The sequence below is a fragment of the Kryptolebias marmoratus genome, linkage group LG8 (assembly GCF_001649575.2).
Source record: "Kryptolebias marmoratus isolate JLee-2015 linkage group LG8, ASM164957v2, whole genome shotgun sequence".
NCBI lineage: Eukaryota > Metazoa > Chordata > Actinopteri > Cyprinodontiformes > Rivulidae > Kryptolebias > Kryptolebias marmoratus.
In genome coordinates, this window is record NC_051437.1 from 19,178,080 (window position 1) to 19,200,798 (window position 22,719).

Sequence of the window (22,719 nt, forward strand, 5' to 3'; positions counted from 1 at the left end):
TTGAGTTTCCAGAAGCATGGCGCAGTGAATCTCATCTTTCATTGTTGCAGATGTTCACACGCAGCCATGACATAGAGAGAAAAGGCAACCATTTCAGCCTTTCCCTCAGTGTCCCGTCACAAACTTTAACCTTTAACCTGCTAACTAAGAACTGCAGAGTCTGAGATGAAACTCTCTTGTTTTTTTATTTTTTATTTTTCTGAGCATTGCAAGGTCTGACCTTGGGGTGAATTCTTTGCTTGGCTCAGACTGGCAGCTGTCCTAAATGTTTTCCAGAATGAGGAACTTCGAACTGTCTGAAAATGACCTTTAACCCACAGATCGATAAATAACTGCTTCCCTAAGGTCGTTGCTGATGTCTTTCCTTCTTGGCGTGGTGCTAATGTACATCTGTGTGCTCCAGAGCAGCAAACACCTGCTCTCGGTCACACTGATGATGAGCAGTTAGTTTGATCAGTGGCAGTAAGGGAATTTTGTTTTCCACACAGCTTTTCCATCTTTGTCTTTGTTTTTGTTCAATAAATGCTGACATGGTAGATTCTGCTGGGTGATTTCTTTGTTGATTTTTTGAACCCAGAATTAAAAGAGGATGTACTTAGTCTTTCTCATGACTGCACATGTTGGCTTGAAGCTGTGCTGTCGGACGCGATGTTGACAAAAGACGAGCGGTTCAACCAAAGCAACACGAACAGTTTCACTCGACACAAGCAGACATGTTTTTGACACTCGGACAGTTAAAATCAGAACATGCTGCTAAGATTTTGATGCATGAAGTGTCTGAAAATATTAGCTACGAGGGAATAGCTGTTCTGCAGAATAATTTGCTCTAATAGCTTCATTTCATTTTGGTTAAATAGTTGACTGGTTGTCAGAAATATTTTTAGAAATGCTGACACCAAGTGACCAGGCAAGCAATGTACAGCTGTGGAGGAAAAAAAAAAAGACCCGTCTTCTCCTTTAGCCACACCTGGTATTGATTCTCGTTTGTTCTCAAAATGACCCATTTTACTCTGAATTTTATTTTATTTTGCCTCAGAAAACCAGATCCTGCTGAGCACCGTGTTGGATTTAGTTCCCTCTAAGAAATCTCTCAGCTTCTTTTGTTGTTGTTGTTCCAGCTGCTGTGACTAATCCTGGGCTTTATGTAAAAAAAAAATGAACAATTACAGGGATTAAAATGTCTCAGTTTGTGCATCGTTAACTCTGACACAGAAAACGCGCCCTGGTGCATCAGCGTTAAACACCTCCTGTAATTCTGCACAAATCTTACCCTACGTCACCAAAACAAGACATTTCCACCAGCGACAAACATATCCAAATAAAATGTCTTACATTTTCATCAGTTAAATTAGTTTAATAAACTGTCTGTCACTCATGTAAATCTTGACAGCATCATAATGAATTAAAAAATAAAACAAACCTTGTTGCTTTTCTTGAAATTCAACAAATCTCAGCCAACAATAATTAGGATTCTGCTTTAAATAAACTTATAAAAGTAAGGCCTTTGTTTGGTTTAAGAGTCACGATTTTCCTTTGCTTAGTGTCACCGTTTACAGTTCGAAAGACCTTTAATTACTAATTTATTGAGCACATAGTGTGTAAAAAGTTATCATAAAGAGTAAAACAGAATCTTGAAGCAACCAAAACTTTCCTTTAAGTAATCTATTTTTTTCTCAGGTTAATTAAATTAAATAAACACGAAAAAGAGACTTCTAAACTGACTGGATTCTTCGCCGGCCCATCTACCCAGCATGAAGTATTTTGGTTCTCCCTGAAGGTGGTAAAAAGCAACAACACATGATTACATAAGTGTTCGTGATATTTCAAGGCTCATGACCTGCAGCCATAAACTGAGACCTCAGCTCACTGACTGTCACAAGACTCAGGACTATTTGTAGCCATAGTTTGGAAATCAGCTGCCCGGGTAGGGAGATGTGATTTAATTATTCAGTACAGTAAAAAAAAAAGACTCCACATGATTACTAATACCCATGTAGCCACGCTCACTTCCAGCAGACTCGACTTTTCTGAAAAGGCTGATAAGGAATCCCTAAAAACGAACAGAAAGGTCAGATCTGATCTGTTTATCTAGTGCAGGGTTAGAGGCCAAAAGAATGACGAAATGTTCTCCATTCGAGTTACGTTTTACACCAAATGTTCACATTTAGTACTGGACTTCATCCGTCTTGATGCATTTCAGTAAATCATCTCATTTAAATGTCTGTCTTGGATCGAGCTAAAAACGCGTTCAACTTGCTGTAAAAAAAATAAAATAAAAGATGAAACAAAATGTTCTTAACTTTTCCTGGAACGAAGGTTCTGAAACCTGGTAATAAATATTAAAGTGTAGCTTAAACTGACGCGTGTGTTTTCACTCTGCAGACAGTCAATGTTTGTAGTTTTAATATCACATAATATCAAATTACACATAATGAAAGGGGCTAGCATTCCTTGAAGGGAATGCATATCACCCGCCGCCAGTTTTAAACTACAATCACCTCGTGCTGAGAAAGTGGGCGGAGCTTTGGTCAAAACTGGACGATCTCATACGATGTTTCGATCTCAGGTTAGCTCTCAGAAAATATGTTGGGGATGACTCTCAGCTACAGCCACGCAAAAAACTTTAGCTTCATTTGTCAGTTTGGCTGAGCTGTAGCTGACTGATTAGCTGCGGTGGCCATCTTGAACTGGGGTGACCCTAAACGTTAACAGATGTAGATGTACTTCCAGTCATTACTTTCTGAGAGCTTCTTGACCTTTGACCTATCGTCACCTTTTACCTGTTGTTGTTCTCCTTCTTATCAAATATTGCTTGATAACAGCAGTTTGATAACAAACTGAGGAGAAAGCCTTGGCGGATGACTGCAACTCAGCTTGTTTGCGGTTTGTTTTTGTTTCTTGTGTGAAGACCTTTCTCCCCCTCGTTTCCTTGTTTTCATAAGTCCAGCAGACAAAACATGAAGATAAAGAAAAGGAGAAACAACTTTTTTTTTAAACTTTAAGAGATTTGCTCTAGTTTGCACATCGCCCGACTCCTGCAAATATCACCCACTCCTCATTTGGCCTTGGACGGATCGCTGACCTCTGACCCTCAGCGGGCTCTGGGCCTTAACCCTGCCTCCTTGTCGTGGTTCTGTCGAGGCCTGAGCAGCCTCCAAGTTCCTCAAAGACGAAGCGACGACCCTCCACAGCTTCTGCTCCGGTGAGGCACCTGTAACTCTGTGTGGTGAGATAAAAGCAGCGATTTTGGAGTCTGGCTGTTTCTTTTTAACCAATGCAAACTGATTAATAACATCTTCTCCCAGTCCGATGTTTCATCAAAACTAACCTGACAACCTGGCAGACTTTATAACATCTTCCAACCAAATTCCAAAGTGAACTATTTACCATAATAGTTTAAAGTATTTAAACTTCTTGTGAGGATAAAAAAAATAATAACATGTTAAACTAATAACCACTATTTTGACTTTAGATTACTTAAGTGTTACTTGTTGCTGTTTCATCTTGATAAAACCTCAAAGTAATTACTTAATAGTTATTTTTCAGATTATTCCCTAAAATGTTAAGTGTTAGTCTTATTTTTGTGGTTGTTTTTGTTGTTGATTTTCTTGATTTAGTTCATTTTTGTAATAAGACCTTAAAGACTAAATTAGTTTTCCTAGTAAGTAAGTTTTAGCTAAAGATTGAGCTGCACAGTTGTTACAGTTTCCTTAAACTCTGACTAGTGGTTTGTGATATTTTGCTAACAGGCAGACAGTATAGCGCTCAGCATGCGTCAGGGATTCTCTGCCAGTAAAACACCAAATTTTAGCTCAATATCTGTGAAGTTATTTTGTGTTTGCTAAGGTTGATTAGTTGTGGCAGCCATCTTGACTCCAAAGGTTAATCAGCTGCAGATCCAACGATCACTTTGAGAGTTTCATTAAGGTTTAATCAGCGGTTCTTCATCATCCTTTCACATTTGTCTGCGGGCAATAACCATGTTAAAGCGAAACACAAAGGTGAAACAAAATGGTGGCATTTTTTGTTTTTCATCCGTTACCCTCGTCTAAAACGCCAAGTTGTCAACTTTGTTAAATGAGCTAAATAAGTGAAGCAAACATGGAGCTGAAGCTGAAAACCTTTGTGGGGCTCTCACAGACCTTCTGATTAATCTCTAAAGTTACTGATAGTTCATTTAAAAAACCAACACCCACTGAGAAGTCCTTAAACGTCACACAGTCCAGCCTGGAGCAGTGGTCCAATCCTGGTCCACTATCCTGCAGGTTTTAGATGTTTCCCTGCTTAATCACTCATTCATTCAAACCAGGTGAGTGAAAGCAGAGGAACATCTAAATCATGCAGGATAGTGGCCCTCCAGGACCAGGACCAGACACCACTGACCTAGTTAGCATTTAATTGGATACCTGAGCAGAGCTGACGAAAAAAAAAGTCTGACTTCTCAACAGAATATCGAGGAACACAGATAATTTGAAATAAACTTTAATAGATACTTAGAAACAAATCTACAACAAGGAATACAAATCAGGTGGAAGTTGCAAGCAAAAACAAAACAAAAGGAAGGTGTAGCACTGTGTATCCACATTCATCTGAGTGCTGAATGTTTGTCACTTAGAAACATTTAAAACCTTTTAGATAAGTTCAGGATATGGCATTTGACAAAATGTTGGCAGTCTGGCCTCCTTTCAGTACATTTGTGCAGCGCTTCGTAGATTGTCGTTTTAAACGGTGCTTTAAAACCAAAGTTTGCTAGTTCAACGCAGACCGCCTCCCAAATCCCCCGCCCGTCTCATGCACATTTCATAAACACAAACATTAACGGTTCTCAGGCATCTGACCCCAGAGTCGACCAGTAATTACACTGGTTCCTCTCTGTTCTCTGGTTTAATATGTGCAAACCAGTGCTCAATTACCGGAGAGACTCTGGGAGTTTAAAAACACTCTTGGACCTCAACAGCACGTGGTTGAAATCTACCGCACTTTAAAAAACAAAAGAGTGACAAAAACTCTTAAAAAAAACAAAACAAAAATGGGTTTCCTGCAGTTGCATGCTACAAATAATCACAGTGACATTATCTTTCTGTTAAAGAATGCTGCTGATGTTACGACGGGACACTTCCACATCACAGAAACCTGATAGCGCAGCGAGTGGTCGGTGCTGCTCTTCAGCTGCTTCAGTGCATACATCCACGCCCCACTAACAAAGCTCTGTGGTGATGGCCAGCATCTCTTCTCTGAGTGACATCGTTTAAAAATCTTTTCTAAATAAAAACAACAACGGGGCTTTCTTGTATCTAATGCTCAATTTGAGACGACCCGCCGTTGCCATTGAGTGTGCTGCCACCTTGTGGTGTCATAGAAGCAGTGCACCATCGTGTCGACATTTAAAGTTCAGTGTTCACCTCAGAACTGTCGTAGTACAATATCTTAAATTCAAAGGCTACAGGACAGGAATGCATAAATGGAGAAGTTTGGAGGTCACAGCAGAGGCACTGACCACTTACGCCACACAAACCTACAAACTGAAGGTGGCTGTAAGAGCGTCAGCTGGATCAGTGTGTGCATAGTGCTCAGTGATTCCTGATTTTACAAAGTTCAAGAATACGATTGCAAAGAGTCTTAAAAACAGGATAAGAAACTCAAAAAAGGAGTCTACCCACTGCCGGTGAAGTGTACATGCTGAATCAGCCCTGGAGACTTGAATAATGCTGCCAAACGGGTTAAACCCAAGGACGATCCCAGAGAAATATGAGAAACAAAAGGAGGGCTGAGCGTGTCGACAGTCAGCGCTGTCATCATTGGTAGAGCAGGTAGTTCTTGAGCGACGCTGGCAGGGGTAGTCTATGGATTTCACTCAGGCGGTCTCTTCCTAACGCCACCCTCACTGACCGCCGACACAGGTCCATCAGAGAGAGGGGTTCAGCTGGGGGGGGGAGAAAAGAGAGGGGGGGTGAGGAATGAAAACAGTTGTTTAAAATGTGTGTAAATGTCTGACTAAGTTATAATTAAAAAGGTAGAGGATATAATCCGTTTTTAAAAAGGGCAGGGACAAACAAAACAAGACTTTTTAAATTTATTAATCTTAAGTTACTCTGGTCAAACTTTTGTGTTCGACTTGAATCAGTTTGCTTTTTAACAATTTAGTCACCATGAAAAATGTCAAAATCTGTACTTTTTAAGCACAGGTAAGTGTTTGGGGCACACATCATAACCCTTTCTGGACAACCTGACATACACTAAACTGCCAAAAAATCCGCTCGTCTCCCTTCACACTCCTGTGAACTTGAGTGACGTCCCATTCTTAATCTATAGCGTTTAATCTGATGTTGGCCCACTATTTGCAGCTAAAACAGCTTCAACTCTTCTGGGAAGTCTTTCCACAGGTTTAGGAGTGTTTATGGGAATTTCTGGTGGTTCTTCCAGAAGCTCATCTGTAAGGTTAGACACTGATGTTGGACAGAAGGCCTGGCTCTCAGTCTCTGCTCTAATTCATGCCAAAGGTGTTCTATCAGGTTGAGTTCATGGTTCTGTGCAGGCTGGTCAGGTTCTTCCTCACCAAACCCCCTCATCCATGTCTTTGTGGACCTTCTTTGTGCCCTGGTGAACAGGAAGGGGCCATCCCCAAACTGTTCCCACAAAGTTTGGAGCAGGAAATTGTCCAACATGTCTTGGTACGCTGAAGCATCAAGAGCCCAACTCCTGAAAAACAACCCCACAGCATAATCCTCCCTCCACTTAACTTTACACTTGGCACTATGCAGTCAGACAAGAACCGTTCTCCTGGCAGCTGCCAAACCCAGACTCGTCCATCAGATTCCCAGACAGAGAAGCGCGATTCGTCCCTCCAGAGGACATGTCTCCACTGCTCCTCAGTCCAGTAGCGGCGTGCTTTACTCCACTGCATCCGACGTTTTGCACTTTGTGATGGAAGGCTTGGATTCAGCTGCTCAGCCGTGGAAACCCATTCCATGAAGCTCTCCCCTCTCTGTTCCTGAGCTGATCTGAAGACCACGTGAAGTTTGGAGGTCTGTAGCTGTTGACTCTGCAAAACATCGGTGACCTCTGAGCATCCACTGAGCCCGCTCTGTGATTTTACGAGGACACCACTTTGTGGCCAAGTCGTTGCCAATCGCCTCAACTTTGTTATAATCCCACTAACAGCTGACTGTGGAATAATTAGTAGCGAGGAAATTTCACGACTGGACTTACTGCGCAAGTGGGATCCTGTTCACTGAGATTGACCCATTCTTTCACAAATGCTTGATTTTATACACCTGTGGCCACGGAAGCGATTGGCACGCCTGAATTCAATGACTTGTATGAGTGAGAGAATCATTTTGGCAATATAGTGCATCTTTCATGGTGTACTGGCTTCACCTACAACACATTGAGCACTCGCAGCAGGGCAGGGTGCCCATCAGAGCAGGAGGCCAAACTGCGTCCAAGTTTGGTGCCGGTGGATGAGCAGCTGCAGATTTAGAAGCAGCATGTATTTGTCAAACTGTCAGATGGAAGCCCAGACGTTACTTTTTGCTGATGGTTAGGAAGAAGAGCTGAGCAGCGGCTAGGAAGGTGTGTGTTGGTAATATCCTCAGAGCTTCAGGGGTTTAGTCACAACCAGGAGCTGCATTTGTACAACCACAGCCTGCAGGACTAATTCAGACCGGGTACAAGGCTAGATGAACCGTTGCATCGAGCTGAAGCTGGCTTGTGCGAGTACGTTATCATCTACGGTGCTTCTTTGGAAACAGGCAAAAACTAGGTCAAGGAATCTGAGCTGAGCATAAAAATCTAATGAGCACAGAGCACAGGGGACAGTAGGTTAGAGAGGAACTTCTGTTTCCTCGTGTTTTCACCACTGACTCAACAACAATTCATTTGTACTTATTTAACATTAGTCTCAGGGAAAGAAGCAGCTTGTTTTTAAACATTTGCTGTAAAGCTTCCTGACCTCATTAGACAAGACGTCCAAGCACAGTTACTGACAAAGTAAGGCAGTTTGCTGAAACATGTCTCTTTACTCTATAACTCTTTAAATTAAAAACATTTTATAACCTTTAAAAAAAAAAAAAAAAAAAAAAAAGCAGGTCAAAGACACGCTCGTTAATGTGTACGTCATTTAAACTGCAAAGCAAGAATGAGGACAATCTGGTGTTGTGACGTACTGTTTTACATAACAGCCAGTCAGGCCGTCATAGAAACACAATAAAAGCTGATCTGCTGAAATGCGTCCCGTTTAGACGAGAGGACAAAACTTCAACTGTTACACTTTGTTTATTGCGCCAATAAAGCTTCTCACAAGTTTCATGAGATATCATGACAGCAGATATTTAAAGAGTCAAATCATTTAAATCTTATACTTACGGTCAAGTCCATTAATGTACCGGATTCGTATTTCACAGTGTCCCCACACGGCACTCACCACGGGGTACAGCTTCTTGCCTTTAAGTCCTCTAAAAGCCACACCAAGATAATGTCCATCCACTATGTAACCAAGAGTCCCCTCGTCCATGTCCAGGACTACTAAGAGGGAGTCTGGGATTATGAAGGTGTCGTCTGGTTCGAGGAAGGCTGGGTAAGTTTTTCCTGGCAGATTTTTGCCATCGTGGTAGAGTTTACTCCTGCACAGGTCCCAGCCCCAGGACTCTGCGTTGCTTCCTACCAAAGCCGTGTAGCCCACAGAGTGCAGCGGGGCGTCACTCGTAGCCACCCCGACCACCGCGTGCGTGCCCCGCTGACGCATCGCCCAGCTGATCTCCCACACGTGCAGTCCCCTCGTGTAGCCAACGCGCGCCCTGATGGCGTCCGTGCTCTGCGCCACGGGGTGCCTGTGAAACACCAGCTTGTTGTCGTCCTTGACAAACACGTTGAGGGAGCGGTCGTTGTTGTTCCACGAGTGCTGGACCTGGACGTCCGGGCCGGCAGGCGGCATGTCCAACAGCAGGTCCAGTCGAGACGGCTTGGTGTGACTCAGGGCCTGCAGCTCCACCGTCAGGGGGCTGAACGCCGGATCCCGCATGTCAATGGTTTTAATGCCACCTGGGACTTTCTGCCCCATGCTCCAGGTGGTTCTGGCAGGTCCTCCTTTCCCCGCCTCTTCTTCCTCCCCCCCTCCTCGAAGACAAACGGGGGGAGTAGTCTTCCTCAGACCTTCTCCTCCAGCCTGAGATGCTAGCTGATTGTCCTGTGTCTAATGCAGGCCACCACAGGGAGAGGAGTGACGTTTCAGACCAACCTGAAGGGTTCAAGAAGCACAGAAGACAATTTAATCAACATATTATCCTTATTTAGACTCATTAAATCCTAATATTAGACACATGGTAATTTCAATAAAGTGCAGCAGCATTTCCTAGAAATGTTACACATGTTAAGACGTTCTGTACAGTTTTAATGGTGGACAAGTAATTAGCTTCAGGCCTGTGAGTGGCCTCTAAAGTGCCTTTGTTCTCATGTGATTCTCAAGAGTAATAAAAACAACATTATGTCCTAAATCCTAACACATGCAACCACATATACATTAGATTTACTCTGAAACTAAAAAAACGACATGCCCCGATCTTCTTCAGCCTCAAAGAGAGCGGGTGAAGTTGTAAACGTATCGCAATATGTTTACCTCCCAACTCCTCATAATTTATTCCAAAGTGTTGAGTCGTTCTGTAGACAAACACGACTGCGTTGCCTTGTTTTCCTTTGTCGCTTTGCTGTAACGTCAAGCCAACCAAGACAGACAAGATCAACAAGTTTCTGTTACTTAACAGCCAAATGTCTGGTAGATAGGAAAGATTAAGGATAATAGATTGGATTATAGGCTGAATGGGGTGGCCTGGTTAGAGTTAAACATTTAATAAAAAAGATTTTTTGGCTCATGTGAACACAGTCTTTATGAACCAGAGTCTGAAATCAGGTATTGTTGCGATGTTTTAATGTTCTAATAGTGCTTTGCTTTTAGGTTCGAGTGCTGTGGGCAGTCGCGGGACATTTTTATGGCTGCATTAACCGAAAACAGACACTTACTCAACAACTCACTTTTATAAAAACTCCTAAGTTGTGCTTTATTGTCGCACGCTAGAGGGAATTTTGTTTTTGTAAGATTAGGGGCTTATACTTCCAAGAAGCAAAAAGAAAAAAAACAAAGAGGCCGGACAAATTAAATTAGCATGATTTCTCAGATGTCGACCAACAAACATGCCAGTGATAGATTTTCACTTTAGATGTTCTCCATCGTGTTCTGTGCTTCGTGAACGTCTCTTAATAAATCAGTGACGAGGACTGATAACGTGGTGACCTACGTCTGTTACTTAAAGTGGCTGCAATAAAATATATGACATACTGACCCGGGTAAACTCGAGACGCGCTGCTTTCGAGCATCTTTGGTGATCACAACAGCAAAAGTAAAACAAATAAATACACTGGGAAATGGCTGGGGCCTCCAGCTCATTCGAGGTAGAAATAGTCCCAGGTCCATGAGAACTTTTAAAAAGCCCGATAAATACCTGACTGTGTTTCCAAACCCCATTACAACACATCACAGCTGCAACGGAGCACTTAGACTGTTTTATTAATGAGGAATCAGATCCCGACTATTAAAATGTTACTCGCTGAAGTTTCACGAAAAGGCCAAGAGGACGAGCAGCTTCAGCTCAGCAATTCTGATCTTTCAAATACGAGGTTCTGGTGCAGGTGTCACCGCAGATCGTGTTGTGTAACGTGGAAAATTGTGCTGCTGGGAAGGCCACTCTAATTAAATTGTAGACAAGAGTTCATTGAGCAGCATCTTGGCCCTTCCTCTAATGCAAGTAAACAACCATTTAAATGGGTCATGTCTCCTCGGCGATTGGAAAACAGGAGGGTGGAAAAAAGCCCAGCGGCGGGTGGCCAGCATCTGAATGTAAACAATCCCCTTTTTTTCAATGCCTGTCTGGCATTCAAGGAAGAGAGAAACATGTTAATTTGCACAGCCTTTCTGAGTCAGCGCTTTACAAAACAACACAAAAAAATCAAAACTAACAGAGTGAAAAGGTCCTCCCATATTTACCTTGTGCTTTAGACAAACACGACAATTAGAAGAACACAAAGATGTCTTGTGGAAGGAATGCATCGGAGGCTAAAAGCCAGGCCCCGGCTGGCTGAGGCTCCTGGGGGCCCTTGGTTGCTTTAAAACTGATTAAAATGCAGAAGGAAGGACGGGCTGAATTTGCTGAGCCAAGGAAACACTTGTTTCTCAATTTAGCCCTGAATTTTAGCCTGCTTGTTGACCTGCAGAACACATACGGTTCAGGTTTTAAACCTTAAAAACACAAAATCTGAAGTCAGCTTACTTTCACTTGCTCTTTATCTGGTTTAGTTAAGATCATATGGGAAACATCCTGTGGTCCTGAGCTTGTTGATGTGTTTTCTGTTAACTCAGCTTGTGGTGTCGCTGAGCTGTTTTCTCTTAAACAGATGTGTATTTAGTCAATTATCTGGCTTCTGCGTGATATAAACACCAGGTAGTTTTTGGACTTCCCGTTTAAATCGGTGACGAAAGACCACCTCTCAACTTAGAGACAAACAAAAGTCTATATTTGTTTTAAAAACAGGCCTAGACGAGTTTTATTCGACACATAAGTCGCTTAAAAAAAGAACAAAACAACTTTTAATGAAAACATAAAAAAGCTGCATCTTGTAGGCCCCGGTGAGCTCGTTAGCCGCGACCGCAAACGTAGCCAGGAGCTAGCCGAGCTCCGGGGCTCGAGGAGCTCCTCCACGGCGCGTGAGGCCAACCGTTGCTTACCGTTGGCGGCGGCCGAGTGAACGTTTCAAAGCCGAAGCGACACTCGTTTCGTCGTTCGGCGGACCGAGACGGTTTTTTTCTTTTACCGAGAAACAAGAACACGAACCGCGGTCAGGCGCGTTAGCTCGAGCCGAGCGAGCGGCGTGGTGCGGCTACACGTTCGGCGGAGCGGCCGACGGAGACAAAAACGGGACAATCACCGCCTCTCGGTGGGGGTCAGAGGAAAAACCTTTTCTCGGCAGCCGTTTCTGATACCGAACGAGACGGAGACTGGGAGCCAAACGGACCGCGTGAGGAGCGTGGAGGAAACAGACCTGGTGGAGCAGCAGAGTGGACGGCACCGGGTCTTCTCCTTTACTTCATTGTAGTTCGCCCCCTTTCTTTCTGTTTCTTTTTTTTTTTTTTGGCGCCCCCCCCTCTTGTTGTCACACCTTCCCACAGTGTGAGCCCGGACATGAAACGGCGGCGATGACGGCCGTGACGTCACCTGCGTCACGTGGTGAAAGGCTCCCAGCTGCTCCGGCAGATTAGGCTCCTCCCAGGAAACGCAGCCTCCTCCTCGCGCCTCTCTTTGTTACAGGAAATAAATGTACACATTTCTGACCAGAAAACGACGAAATTCAATTAAATCTGTTTTCCACGAGCGTGAGCAACATAATTACTTTCTTTTGCATGACCATCCTTCTATTTTTACGTGTTTTCATCAGACTTAAACTCTTTTTTAATTAAAATAAATGATAAAGACAGGCATAAACAATCAATAGCCTCACAAGTAAACTTTTTTGGAGACATTTGTTTACCAAACTTTCAAATGTGAAATACAACATTATTGACAGATTAAAGAGTAATAGCTCTAAAACCTAATAGAAAAGTGTAATATCTCAGTGATCGCACTGAACACAATGATGTTCAGTGAAAGATTGTTGTGTTTGTTTTTGACTGCTTAGTGTTTTTTTCTTTAATATATAATCAAGAGAAGGCCAAAAATTTTATAAAAGCAACAGTTTTCCTGAGAAAAGTGATGCGACACCTGTCACCTGATGTGACAGTAACTGATTTAATCAACGTTTTGTAGTGTGTGTTCATAAATTTTTCACTTTTTTCAAGGTTGAGATGCAGTTCATCCCATAAAATCCACTTTTCCTATGTTTTGAAGTGTAACCCTAGTGGGGTTACTTGGGGTTCAGCTTTAAACAGATCACATTAGTTAACAGAATTTCACTTTTGTCTTGTTTCTGTGTTAAAATGATCATTTCCCAGTTCTTAATAACTAAACAGTTGGGAAAAAGAAAAAAAAACAAAACAATTTGGATCTCGAAACTCCGCTTTTGTGGTTAGGACAAAGTTGCCTTTTGTTTTTCAAAGTAATACCAAAGAATAACTGTTGTTTTGCAATCAAAGGAGTTGGGAAATAACCTTTACTTGCCAGGAATAAAAATGGTGCTTCAGTGTTTTCACACAGTCCCTGTTCAGCTGATGTTTTTGTCAGTTCCACGACTCTTAATGGAACAAGATAATTATGTTCTTCATGCCGTTCTCTCTGGTGGGTTTGTTTTTCCTCTAACTTACTGGTATATTTATAAATGACGTTTAGTTTTGGTTGCTCGCCCCACAGCTCCACTTGTTCATGTTAGAGAGCTTTAAGATTGTCAGCGCCCTCCAGTCCACCAGGAACAGACCGAGAAACCCGAGCAGCACCAGCGTCAGTCAACCATGCTGACCTCGGCCTGACCTTTAGAGCTTCAGTTGATGGTGTTAGTGGGTGGAGATTCTCCACACGGGCCCACAGTTGCATAGTTCTGCCCGGCTCACAGAACCCCGTGGAACATACGGATCGCCCTTCATGTGTCAGGTCAGCTGACTCAGTCTGTCTGAACAAACATAATGATGATTTAGGAGAATAATAACCATCAGCTCTCGTTTAGTTTTACTTTGTAGCCCTGAGGCTGACTCCTAAAACCTGCAGACAGAGGGAAACCTCTGCAGAGAGCTTCAGGTGAACGCTGAGGAAAAAGTGGGACACTGTTGCCATCTAGTGGCCGCTCTTAAACACACACCTTCATGCTGAGCCTACACACCTCTGAACACACTCGGGGTTAACATTTAGCTCTTCAGAGAATCACGGCATCCTTCCTCTTTCTGATTAAACGCTGGAAGCTCAACTAATGAGCATTCGGATGCCAAATAAACTCCCGCAGCCCATTTTACCCTCAGGCCTTGTTTGTTTTGCATTTGTCATGTGAGTTCTCCGTGACAGGGACTGGAATTAAAAAGACCTCTGAAAATGACCTTATTTGTCCAATGTGCAATGCTTCTGAAGGTAACTTGTCTCAGCTTACATCCTCGGCGAGGAACATAGCTCGGCGACTTGAATTACCTTCCACTCAGCTCATCTCCCCGGTGAAAATCCCATTTTCCTGTGCGGAGATGGTGCAATGTGCTGAGCTGGGTGATATCTCAGGACCACTCCACGGCAGAGGAGGGGCAAACAGACATGCTTACTGCCTCTCTTTTAGAAACCATCATTTCAGCAGGATCAATAGTACGTCCCACTCCACGGCTGGCAGAGTGCGCTGCCTTTACAGAGTGTGGAGGATTGTGTGTGTGTATGTGTGTGTGTGGGTGGGTGCATGGATAGCTGCAACCAAGGCAAGTCCAAGCAACGCACGCAGTCAAGGTGAATGATCGCATGCTGCGTCAGACACTCTGCTGCTCACTTGCTCCCAGATGCAGTTTCTGAAGAAGGCCAGAGGGTGGATGCCGTCTCCAGGTGGTGGAGGCGGCTGCAGGCAACCAAACGACGAAGCCTTGAACCGCTTCAGTTTACACAGAACTTCATGTCCTGAGTTCTGGTGCCTGGTCGGCCTCACACACGTTCAATAAAGCCGTGCAGATCCCCCCGTTTTAAATGCCGTCCCTTTTTTTGAACTCTTTATGTTGGAGGTTAAGCTTTTACATGCTGGAGGTGAGAAGATATCTTATGTTTCAGTGTTTCGCTTGCAATATAAGACCTGCAGAGTTCAGCTCTGTGACGGAGGAAAACCTTACACAGCAATAAAGATAATCTTTACCGGTTCCTGGTGTAGCTGAGAATTTCATTTATGTTGCCGTTTCATATCTTTATAACTTAAACGTGTTAGTTTTATTTATTTTTTTTATCTTCTCAGTTAACATATAGGGTAATATAACATAAAAAATGTGTTTTAACTGAAATTCATTGACGGTTAAGTGAAACAAATGGACCTAAATTTAACGTATTGATTCCCAATGACGCCAAAACAAAAAGAAATTGCAAATGTTCACGTTTGTGGAAGAAAACAATTTGTCTGTCTCAGCTTGCTTAAAATATTTGATAGATTATGAGCAACATTAGAACGTATTGGTTTAAAACAATAAAATGCACAGCCCAGTTTATATCTGCGACAAAAAGACAAAACACGCCAATTAGAGAAATACACAAGTTTGGGTTCGATCCCTTTTTTTAGCCTTTTTTTTGGGCACGTGTCAGGAAGTTTGTGTTTAGCAGATCGTGTATTTGTGCGACTCCGAGCGGAGCTTCGGCTGGTTTGGAGTGAAAGCGCATCGGTTTGAGGGAGGTGAACCACTGCAGGGCAGAGGGATGTGGACGGGACAGGATGTGGTGCAGTACGAGCATCCCCCACTGCTCAGATCGCTGCTCATTTGTCAAGTCGCCCGCAGACTTGAATGGTGCATTGCTGCTGAAACACAGAGAGGCAATCAGCAGTGGAACAGCACACCTCATCCAACTAGGAGGGGTCCCAGGTGGACGAGCGCCTGTTTGGACCATATGCAGATAAGCCTCTTTTTATCCACAAAACACCCGATCGGAAGGAGCGTTTAGCCGATCGCGCGTTTGTTCTGTTATATCTCACGTTATATCTCACGATCTTACTCTGGTAAGAATCCACAGCAGAGTGATGAAATCGAACCCACAACCTCAGAAAACACCACGATGAGTCTGAAGTCAGGGGGGTAACGTGGATGCCGGCTGAGCCTTCCCATCCGTCATACAGCAGCTCTGAGGTGGAGGTTTTCCAAGCTGCCTCCTCAGAGCAAAGGGAGCCTCGGCATCGAGCTCATCAATAACTTCTACAATAATCTCTGCTCTGACTCACCAGTTAACCAGAAATAACAGCGCTAAACTAACTAAGGTGGTAAAAAGAAATTAAAAGCGTCCATAATGCCAAGCTGCTGTCACTGCATTTCTGATACAAACACTTGGTTGTGTTTTAGTAATTTACATTAATAATTACAGTTATTAAAATCTAGCTTTTTTATTCTTTTCTCAGTTAGAATCGTCAACACAGCACGTTAATCTGACACCACTGATATCGAAGGCTCGGCGCCGCGGTCTGGTAATCCTGAGGCTGCCGGTTTGAGCCCAGGTTGAGTCAGGAAGGGCGTCCGGCGTAAAAACGGCTGACAGAACAACTGGAATCAGCTGCAGAATGACTTCAAATCGAAGGAGTCAGCCTCTGAATGTTTTTAAGACTATTCTTAAAGATTTTTTTAAACGTGGCACCCATTTGTAAATGTTTAACTGATATTCTAGTTCTTAGTTTTCTGGGTGTTTTATCTCTTGCTTGTTTATTTTTTTATTTTATTCCAGCTATTTATCATGATGTACTTCACCTGTGTTTTGTGATAATCATGTTTTGTAACGTTTGTGTGCTGCTGCCATTCTTGGCCAGGTCTCTCTTGAAAAAGAGATTTTTTTTATCTCAACGAGATCTACCTGGTTAAATAAAAGGTTAATAATAAAATAAATAAATAAAAAACAACAAAGATCTTTCTCAAAATGTCCCTGGAAATACATACATTTTGTATCTGATGCACATCTAAACACAGCGTCCAAAGAGCTGTAGACTGAAAAATACTGGATCACAAATAAAGTAAACTCACGTCTTTCACAAGACTCTTTGTACCTTTGTTAACTCTATTGTTGATCACAACATGCGTGGAGATAAATTTGTTGGGATTTGGACAAATCTAGAAGTGGCTGACTTGAAAAAAAAGTCTTATAAACCAGAATATATTTCGATTTGAGGGCAAATATTGAATTGAGATTAAAAAGTGGCTAAATATGAATGAAAAACAGGCTCTATGTGCTGATTGACAAACTACACACATCGCAGGAAGTTAACATTAATTTTGATGTATTTACAGTGTTCTGGGGACAGAAATGCATTTCTAAAAAATGCTTGATGAGCTTGTTTTTGAGCAGCATGCATACATTCATCGCTATTTTACGACAGAGCCTTTTTATTAATTAAAGTGTTTGTCTGTCATTCATTCGAGGGATTTACATTCTGACTGGGAAATTGGAGAACTTCATTAGTTGCCAGTAAATGCGCATATAGAATATCCATCTCTCCCGTTCTGGGTCCCTGGAAGCTGGTTTCTGCCTCCAGCAGTCATTGAGCGTGGGGCCGGTTCAACGTGAACAAATTGTCCAGGATAGAGATATTCTATATTTAAGTTAAGGGCTAATAACAATGTACTTCATCGGTTAAAAAATATAACAATAGTTTTTTTGATAAAGAAGAAAAAAGTGCAATCCTTTATCAGTGAACGTCCATTTCTCGTCCGTTCCCACTACCTCTGAATCTGACTCCGCCGCTCATTTTCTCGCCCGGAGCTGCTGCAGCTGCTTCACAGGGACATACAGCCGTCAGCAGGTCGTTCCGGAGAAACCTCGTGTCTTATCTGTCTTTTTGTCCCCGCACGCTCCACCTGATTCTGATGGTGGAAACAAGGCGGTGGTGAATGTAGGCCAGGAGTCAGCGGGCTTCTCCGTGCTGTGGAGAACCTGGAGCGCTGAACACAAGGAAAATAACTGCAGAGCACAAATAACATGAGATTTCTGTTAAACTCAAAGTAGTTATTGTGTCTTATTATTTAGCAGGATCAGACTGCAGCAGTAAGGTCCTTAAGTCCTTTCCCTGTCTATAATTTGTCACATGTACTAAAGTGCCATTTAGCTGTTAAAAATAATATTTAAACAGATAATTTAGGTGGTTTGCTGTTTAAAGCACTACAGATAAAATAAACACAAAACAAACTCTCCACCCAAACAAAATGTTTACAAATGACTTTAAAAACACACATTTAACTGAAGTAATCTTAAGACATTTAAGAAATTCCCTCCATCTTGCGTGTCTACTCTCTGTTGTTTAGCTTCCTAGTGCTGCTCACAGCTCAGGGATGGAGACTTCCAGGCTGCCCCACTGCAGTCTCCCTCAGTTTCGGCTGATCTGAGCATAGACTCAGCTACAACGCTGCCGTAGAGACGGGCTGGCTGCTGCTGACACCGCCAGCTGACAGAGCTGCTGCTCATTCACTACAACAGAGCAGCCAGCTGTCAGGCGTTCAACCACTCTCCATCATAAACCCTTTACTACCATTCATCTGGCTCCGCAGGAGGAGCTGATGGCTCCCAGAAACACACTCTGAATTCAGAGCTAGAGCTTCAAAATATACATATGTTTCATAGAATAGGCGCTAAATAAACAGACATCTTGGCTTCTCCATCCTGTTCAAAATGTGAATCCTTCCCGTGCGACCACTTTGATCAGTTTTGTCTTTTTAGCTCCTCTTGGTCTGGAGAGAAATCTGCACAGCTTTACGAAACGAGGTCAGCACGGACGCGCTGGTGCAGTGAAACACGCTACGGTACACAACTCCCTCCGCAAAGTCAGGATCCCGGCGTTCAGTCTATCCCCACAGTTTTTGCAAGCTAACGTATTACGAGCTAGTCTCGCTTTGCAAAAAGGTGCGAGACACTCTGGGCAGGTCGCATTTACAAAAATCTATACGGGCGTTTATTACGAAATGACAATATATTTTCAAAGGCTCCCAGTTTTAACTTTTAATCTTTATTTAAAACCTTTAAACCACTTTTTAACATATCCCAAAACTTTGAATATGTCAGTGAAAAGACAGAAAGAAAAGAAAAATGAACAGAACATCTTTTAATTCTCAGGTTTCAAAGAACCAGAAGTCAATCGGCAGTCGAGACAAATCTCGAGTTGACTAAGGACTACTGAGAATCACACTGAACTGATGTGTAAACCAAGCAAGCTGCTGAGCTTGTGAATCAATCTGACTATTATCTTTTCCGAACAGATCAATGCAGCTGAGGAATGAGCTGCGAATCACAAAAAAGGAAGCAGGGGAGAGGAAAAAAAGACACACACTAACTCACCGGCCAGTGATAAGGCTTAACTCCATTATCTGTGTGTGCCAAGACAGTCTTAACGGATAATCTTTATTCCTTCAGATGAACATACCTGAGTTTAGTTACAGTTCAAACCACAGGCGCCGGTGTCAAAATAATGTCACCTGTTTGGTTAAAAAGTTCTTATCAAGCTTAAAATCGCCGCACTCCTCACAAACCGTTAGCGGAGTCGTTTATGCACGTCGAGCACTCCAGCTTATACAATCTAGGAGCCTCCTAACGAGCAAAACTATTAAGTCCAGAAGAGAACCAAAGGCGATGAAGTGACAGTAACCAGGTAAAACATAGCACGGTAATCTAATAGGACATGTAAAAGAGCTCCTCCTCATGGCTTATTCATCACGAGGGATGTCATTACTGAGAACGGTGTGAGCTATGTGAGGGATATGCTGGCGGGGGCATTTTCCCTGGTGTCACACAGTGGAGAGAGGGCAGAAGCTGTGAGGCTCGGCAAACTGGTGCAGCAGCAGCAGCAGCAGCAGCAGCAGCAGCAGCAGCAGCAGCAGATCGTAAATGCAGGGAACGCTGCCTTGCTTTCAGCTGATGGATACCAGTGTTTGCAATGATAAACACCTATGATTTATATGGACAGCCTCATGTAGCCGATTCTCAATAGTGCATTATGTGAATTTTGCTGATTCAACAATCTGTAAAAGCAGCGACGTATATTGTAGGGGTGAAGCTGTGAGCCGACTGGGTTGTGAAAGCCTGTATATAATACACAAACGCTGATGAGCTTCAGTGAGGTGAGCAAAGACCTCGACCAGATGGAGTCAGGGTTGATGTGAGATGCGTAAGGCTCCTAAAATTTTTTTTTCCCCCTCTAAAAGACAGAGGCTTGTAGATCTCAACTGGCTCCAAGACACAACAAAATTGTGGAAAAAAAAAAAAGCTCCTGCAGCGAGAAGCAGAGAACACAGAGAACACTGCACTGCTGCAGGAAAATAGCCAAGACGCTAACGCCTAAAAGAGAGAAGCTTTCTAATAAAGACACCATCGTCTACTACACACTGCCCTGATGTCATTCCTAAAAACCATGACTCTCAACACCAAGAGCACTTCTACGGAAAGATAAAAAAGACCTTGTAAAACTAGAATTTGAACCTGAATGGCTGACTGAATGATGGATGATCTCACTTGCACAGCTGTGCAACGCATAAAAGACAAATTTAGTTGCTCAAGATTTTGCTACATTTTAGCGCAGTGCAGAACAGCGCTAGTGGAACAGTGCATCATGGGTAATGAAAGGTAGGCAACTGAGATTGCAGATTAAGGACATTTTGCTTCACTGAAGGGAATTTTGTACGGTTCCTCAGAGAGCTGTGAAACTTTGAGCCGGTTCTGAGGTGGCTGTTTGTAGACAGGCTTCCAGGGTTGTTTCTCGTTTGTCTGCTGGCTGATGTGTGCAATAATCTTGGACATGAAAATATCATTCATAGCAAAGTAAAATATTATTTATTTGTGCTTAAATTAAAATTAAATAATGTTTTTTTTATGAAACAAATTATTCTGACTCTCCCATTTTTGTTGAAAAGTGTCACATTTTCTAATTTCACAAATAAAATATTTCTAAAAAAAATCAACATTTCTGGAACTGAGAACATCCATCCTTATGAAAATGTTTCAAAGAAATGTAAGATGTTTCAGATCTTTCACATCACTCTCTGTGGAACAGCTCCTCTTGAAGTTTGAGCATCACCATATTCTAAAGCTGCTTTTGCTGTGATGTAAAAAAAAAATTATAAAGGGATGTTGGTGACTTATGTTTGCATAGAGGAGGTCCTTTTACTCTGATTCTCAGTGTGGGGAGGAGGAGGAAGTGGAGGGCTGCTGAGGAGGAGAAGAGGGTGGACTGAGGATCTGCGCACACACACACACACACACTGACCCTGGAGGTTGCGTTCCCCTTTAAAAGTCCCATCCCTCTCAGATACGCAGAGCTCATGCAGGATCTGCTGCGGCAGTGGGGGAACACTGCTGAGCTGTGCAGTTTGTGCTGCCAGTGAGAGTGCAAAGAAGAGGAGGGGGAAACAAGCGTGTACCGGAGGAGGAGGAGAAGGAGGAGAAGGAGGAGGAGTGAGGGGGGGAGAGAGAGTGCAAACAATGTCATTCTGTTCAGGAGGCAATGCTGCAGTCAACTTTGCAGCGCCATGAAAGCACATCACCACTGACTGAGAGGCTCACAGTGAGTGAAGAGAAGTTTTCATCCTCTCCTCCTCGTCCTCGATGCCAGGCTCTTCTGTAGGTAAACATTTCATTCCTCCGTGCTCCGGTTTACCTCGCATGCCGTCTCATTACGTGTGTTCCTCCTCGTGAAAAGGCGGTGTACTTTTAAGACCGGCCGTGTGCGAGTTGGTGTCCGTGTGTTGGTGTGAATGCCTGCAGTGCTGGAGCTTCGGGCTGCTCCCGTCTCTTCGGCTTCGCCGTCCTCTGCATCAGCAACAACCAGGCAGAGCCAGTCAGCTAGCAGTCAGGCTCCACTGCTCCCTCATCCATGTTTAACACAAAGTACGGGATGGAAATAGCAGCCGGCGTGTCAGATAGCGGCTGGTCGAGAGAAGTCACCGTTTATCTCAAGGGCAGAAAGAACAAAAAAAAAAAAAAAAAAACTTACCAGGAGGCAAAAACTTCTCTCCTTTAGAGGAGACCTATCTATGCTGACTCAGACACTCCCATTACTCTACTTTTCTCTGTTACCTGTTTAAATTTAACAGGAGTTGACTGTGAATGATTGAAATGTGTACTGTAGCAATGTTCCTGCACCGTCAGTGTCTGAGTAATGAGAATAAGGCCACAGTGGCCCGGACGGGACAGGGGAGCTGTGGTGCAGTCATAAACTTGTGCTGTAGCTGCTAGGACCTCTCTACCATCCTATTAGAGGAGACATGGACAGAGTGCAGCTTAGATTTTTGTCTAAAGTTTTTATCCTTCAGCTTGAGAATCAATAAAGTGAACTGAGCTGTTTCCAAACGTGTTGTTAAAAAATAGAACTGAAAAGATTGCTCTTACTCTTATATTCAGTGAGACTGCAGCAGTAATATTGCAGGAATTCTACTTTTGACTTATTGCAGCGTCTGTGCTTAACTCCAGCTCTTTTCGAAATAACGTAAAACTAGTTTACATTTGAGGAGCCCGATGGAAGTGTTCAGGGAAAGCTCTAAAACCAGTCTACAAGGTTTGGATGATGAGTTCAGTCGGGCCAACCGTACGCCCCGGTCAGCTGTGAGTTCACCTCAGGTAACTGTGCTAAGACTTTAAAAAAAAGCAGACCCCGCGCTGCGTGCTGCGAGTCTGAGAGTCTGAAGTCCAGAGCATTGCTTTCGTCTACAGATTCTTGTCTACAGCAGACGGGTCAGTGCAGTAATGACAGCAGACTGTGCTGTAGGACGGCGCTACGTTCAGAGCCTCACATCAACTGAGGAACATCTGCAGTTCTCCCGCACACCCGCTTGGAGGTGGCTGCTGCACTGCCGGCAGAGCAAACTGCCGCACTCACCTGACGTTTCGTTCTTGCACCTCAGTTCTGTCCCTCCTCCACCTCCCACATTGTCTCCTCTTCTTCCCTCCTCCTCTTTCTGCTGTCTCTAATTTCTCTACTGTACTCTCACTCATGGATGCAGCTGGCCAACACAGCTTCTCACCTGCATGCTTTGCACCTCTGTGACTCCCCCCCCCCTCCCTCCCCCTC

The 22,719-nt window shown here is 43.4% G+C and overlaps 1 protein-coding gene and 1 long non-coding RNA gene across 3 annotated transcripts in view; one reads left to right on the top strand and one right to left on the bottom strand.

The window, feature by feature from the left end:
- Positions 1-4,466: 4,466 nt before the first annotated feature.
- spsb1 (splA/ryanodine receptor domain and SOCS box containing 1) lies at positions 4,467-12,243 on the bottom strand. 2 transcript variants are annotated; one of them, XM_017417791.3, is made up of 3 exons: positions 12,088-12,243; positions 8,365-9,235; positions 4,467-5,923 (listed from the first exon to the last, which is right to left on the bottom strand). In XM_017417791.3, exons 2-3 carry the CDS (start codon positions 9,056-9,058, stop codon positions 5,796-5,798), a joined length of 822 nt encoding a protein of 273 aa, XP_017273280.1. In that variant the 5' UTR covers positions 9,059-9,235; positions 12,088-12,243; the 3' UTR covers positions 4,467-5,795. The 2 variants fall into 2 exon arrangements, with proteins under 2 accessions (XP_017273280.1, XP_017273281.1); XM_017417792.3 differs by lacking the exon at positions 12,088-12,243 and adding an exon at positions 11,774-12,033.
- An 8,917-nt stretch (positions 12,244-21,160) lies between these two features.
- Positions 21,161-22,719, top strand: part of LOC108236743 — an 8,176-nt gene continuing 6,617 nt past the window's right edge. The window contains exon 1 of the long non-coding RNA XR_001808614.3: positions 21,161-21,272. This is a non-coding gene — a long non-coding RNA (uncharacterized LOC108236743). The remainder of the gene's footprint in view (positions 21,273-22,719) is intronic.

Bases quoted from the DNA above. Each gene is read 5' to 3' on its own strand.
- spsb1 (XM_017417791.3), bottom strand. From the start codon at position 9,058: ATGGGGCAGAAAGTCCCAGGTGGCATTAAAACCATTGACATGCGGGAT. The intron at 5,924-8,364 runs GTAAGTATAAGA...TCCCCCCCCCAG, and splicing joins GTACATTAATGGACTTGACC to CTGAACCCCTCTCTCTGATG.